The 3,583-nt window shown below is 38.8% G+C and overlaps 1 protein-coding gene across 1 annotated transcript; it reads right to left on the reverse strand.

Moving 5' to 3' along the window:
* Positions 1-1,079: 1,079 nt before the first annotated feature.
* LOC107015040 (protein SRC2 homolog) lies at positions 1,080-2,582 on the reverse strand. Its single transcript, XM_015215193.2, has one exon. It carries the CDS (start codon positions 2,449-2,451, stop codon positions 1,324-1,326), a length of 1,128 nt encoding a protein of 375 aa, XP_015070679.1. The 5' UTR covers positions 2,452-2,582; the 3' UTR covers positions 1,080-1,323.
* Positions 2,583-3,583: the final 1,001 nt, after the last annotated feature.

A 3,583-nucleotide genomic window follows, 5' to 3' on the forward strand; every position in this document is an offset into this window, starting at 1 on the left:
GTCGGACAAGCCGTGATGGCCAACCGTATGCATAGACAAGGTCTTGACGGACGTCCACGAAACTTATTACCCCCTAACTTATTTTTTAAATAATTTTTTGCCCCTTTTCGGTCTACGTGACATTATCTTTGTGGGTCAAATGATGGTTCACTTTTTTTTTTCAAACTAGTGTCACGTAGGCTGAAAAGGGGTAGAAAACTACTTATATAATAAGTTCAGGGGGTTAATAGGACCTTAGTATAGTATAAGTGTGTTTCTGGGATTCCGGGCATAGGTTGAGGGTGTACTTGGGCATCATCCCTATTTTTTAAATAATGTATTGGTTGATACACGTAAGGGATGATGACAATACATACGGCAAACTTTGAATGCTTTTGTCAATTCGAGTTCAACATTGAATAAGTTGAAAAAAAATTAGTATACCTAAGTTTATCAAGTACACTCTTCAAAGAGAGTTATATGGTATGTTTGTATATTCATTTCTTGGCGCAAATATTCTCTTGTAACATACAATATTTCAATGGAATGACATCATCGTTTTTCCTAAATTGAACTTCATTGTTCAGAATCTTGAAGTAGCCATCCTTTGAAGGGTATTGTTAAAACTTTAAAGATCATCGATTCCTAATAAAAGGGTTGTAATAGTAGCTTGTTGGAACTCCAGAGTTGTTACTTGATCCAATGTATGTGATGTATATGACTACAATAACAAAAACACTTTCAGAAAGAATGATCTAGTTTGACTTGACACGAAATTTAAGAAAATAAATAAAACTTTTCATCATGTGATCTATAATTAAAGTTATGTTAACAAATCCATGATCATAACCATGGGTTTCAATGCATAAGATCTTGTAGCACTTACCAATCAGGACCATATCAAGGAATTCCTAAGATATGATGAAAGGAGGCTCTTGAATCTTGATCTATTCTTGATCAGAGTTCTCGAAAAAGGGAAGGGAGAAAGGGTATGTAAGGATGGTAATAAAAAAAGAACGAAAATGGATTCTTCTTTCTTTCATCACTTAGATGAAAGTCTCATGCACGATTTTAAACGAGGAAGATAAGTGAGGAATCTATTCGTTAACGATTTCAAACAAAACTAGATTGAGTGCAATTTCTGAATACTACAAATAGCATTATTGAAGCAGTAGACCTTGTTGAACTACGAGCATGAAATTTTGAATACAAGATATGCATCCATTACATTTTATCTGATCAGTACGCCAAAATTCATATTACACCGAACAACGAACAATTTAAACTTGCTTTGACGCGAGGATTTTTTTATAGATAAATGCGAATTCAAGTTAGGTAAGTTATCTAGTAATCATCATCGTCATAACCACCATCGTCGAGATCATCTTCAACCTTCTCTGCTGCCTTCTCGGCTATGTTATCTTCTATGTGATCAATACCTTCAGATATGGCTAATCCACCCAGTGCACCTGCAACCGCACCCATAGCTAGTCCCGCTCCCAGGCCCATCCCACCGAACTTGCTCTTCTTCTTCTCCTCGTAACCATACCCTGCTTTCTGTGATCCGTAACTACCCTGAGGCTGCGCCCCGTAGCTTCCCTGCTGCCCGTAACTACCCTGTGATCCATAACTTCCCTGCTGAGGGTAACCAGGTTGTTGCCCGTAACTACCCTGCTGCCCGTACGGTGCAGGAGGAGCACCGTAACCTGGTTGTTGACCATAACCCGGAGCAGGAGCTCCACCATAACCTGGTTGTTGACCATAACCCGAAGCTGGACCCGGTGCAGGAGCCGCGTTGTACGGGTAACCCGCTGGTGGAGCAGCATAAGGAGAAGCACCAGGGGCAGGAGCGCCGTAAGGGGAAGGAGCAGAACCTGGGGCAGGAGCACCGTAAGGGGAAGGAGCAGAACCAGGAGCACCGTAAGGAGAAGGAGCAGAACCAGGAGCAGGGGCAGGAGCACCGTATGATCCGCCGTAAGGTTGCGGTGGAGCAGGGTAATCCCTCGATCCAGCTGGTGGAGGTACACCGTAAGGAGGTGCATAATACGGATCCGGCGCACGATAGCGCGGATCACGAACAGTAACCTCAATTTTCACCTTTCCATGTGGGCGACCAGAAGGACGCTTCAAATCAAGCGACCTCTCCGTCAAATTACCGATTCCGACGCTATCAACAACCTCACGGAGCGGAAGCTTAGCTGAACCAATCAAAGGCTTTGTTCCCTCAGTTGCATTAGCGTGAACCACATCGATGTACAAAGTAGACTCTTCGATCGGAGCATACAACGGGATCACAAGCTTCTCATTCCAAGATGGTGAAGTATCGCCATTATCATCTACTTTGGTGGAGCATTTCCCTTTCGGATCAACCCAAACAACAGCATATGGCGTAAGACGACCATAACGCCAATTAACGTTCTTCAAATCCCTAGCTGATGAGATCTTCACCTCCACCTCGAATCGTGATCCCATTTTTTTTCCCCCCTCAGAAGTGTAACAATGGCTGTTCTATGATGGAGTGAGTATTTAACTGGTTTTGGTTGTTTTAAGTTCCATTATGACCTTGGGCTTTTTCTATATGTTGGTGCTTGGTCCGTTTAAAACGGGAGAGTTCAGGAAGGGTATATTAGTCCATATCGGGACAATTTTAAAAAAAAAAAAAAGAAAAAAAAAAAGAAAGAGGAATTAGCGGATTAGGCCAGCCAAGGGGCTTTCCTTAGCCGATAAGAGTTGAAAGAAACCGATCGGTTAGGCAATCGAGGAGGTAGGACACGTGGACTCATATTAGTGGTAGATAATGTGTTGTAACGAAAGACGTGTGGGGCCAGGACCTGGAGGAAACAGAAAAGAGGAAAAACAAAAGCTCAAAACGATTTGTTACCGTTTCGATTCTACTGTTTTATTTTAAATTTATGTATTTTAATTAGTATGAGCATCACCTTCTAAACCTTAGAAGATAAGTTGTTTATTTTAGAAATGACATACATATTAAGGTATCAATTATTATTATAGTTAGTTATAATTTTATCATTAAAGTAAAAGATTATGAAACTCTTCAAGTATAGTAAATGTATTTTTTGATTCTAAAAAACATGCGTTACAATTTATTAGTATTAGAAATTTTCTAAAATTAAATAAGGATATATTAAGAAAAAAACTGTTGTCTTTCTTGATTTGTTAAAATGGACAAGTAAATAGGGACATGTAAAAAGGAAATATGAACAAGTAAATAGGGACATAGAGAGTATTAAATAGGGCAACTTTCACATATAGCAAACATAAAATTCATATTTGTATGCTATAGCAAAGTTTGCTTAATTGCATTCTGTAGCAAACGTATAAATACATAATTCGCTATACATATACAATTGGAAGCGAATTGTATAGAACGAAGTGTATAAAACGAGAAAGAGAATTGTATACAAACGAAATTTATAAAATGAGTTGTATAATTATAAGTGTATAGAACGATTATATACAATTTGAATTTGTATAAAATGAGAAAGAGAGAAAGGCAAAAAAAGAGACTTGGGCGAGGAATATGCAGTTGAATCGAATTGTATAAAACTAGAAAGAGAGAAATTATATACTATTTGAATTTGTA

Source organism: Solanum pennellii, chromosome 3 (genome assembly GCF_001406875.1).
Source record: "Solanum pennellii chromosome 3, SPENNV200".
In the NCBI taxonomy this organism is placed as follows: domain Eukaryota; kingdom Viridiplantae; phylum Streptophyta; class Magnoliopsida; order Solanales; family Solanaceae; genus Solanum; species Solanum pennellii.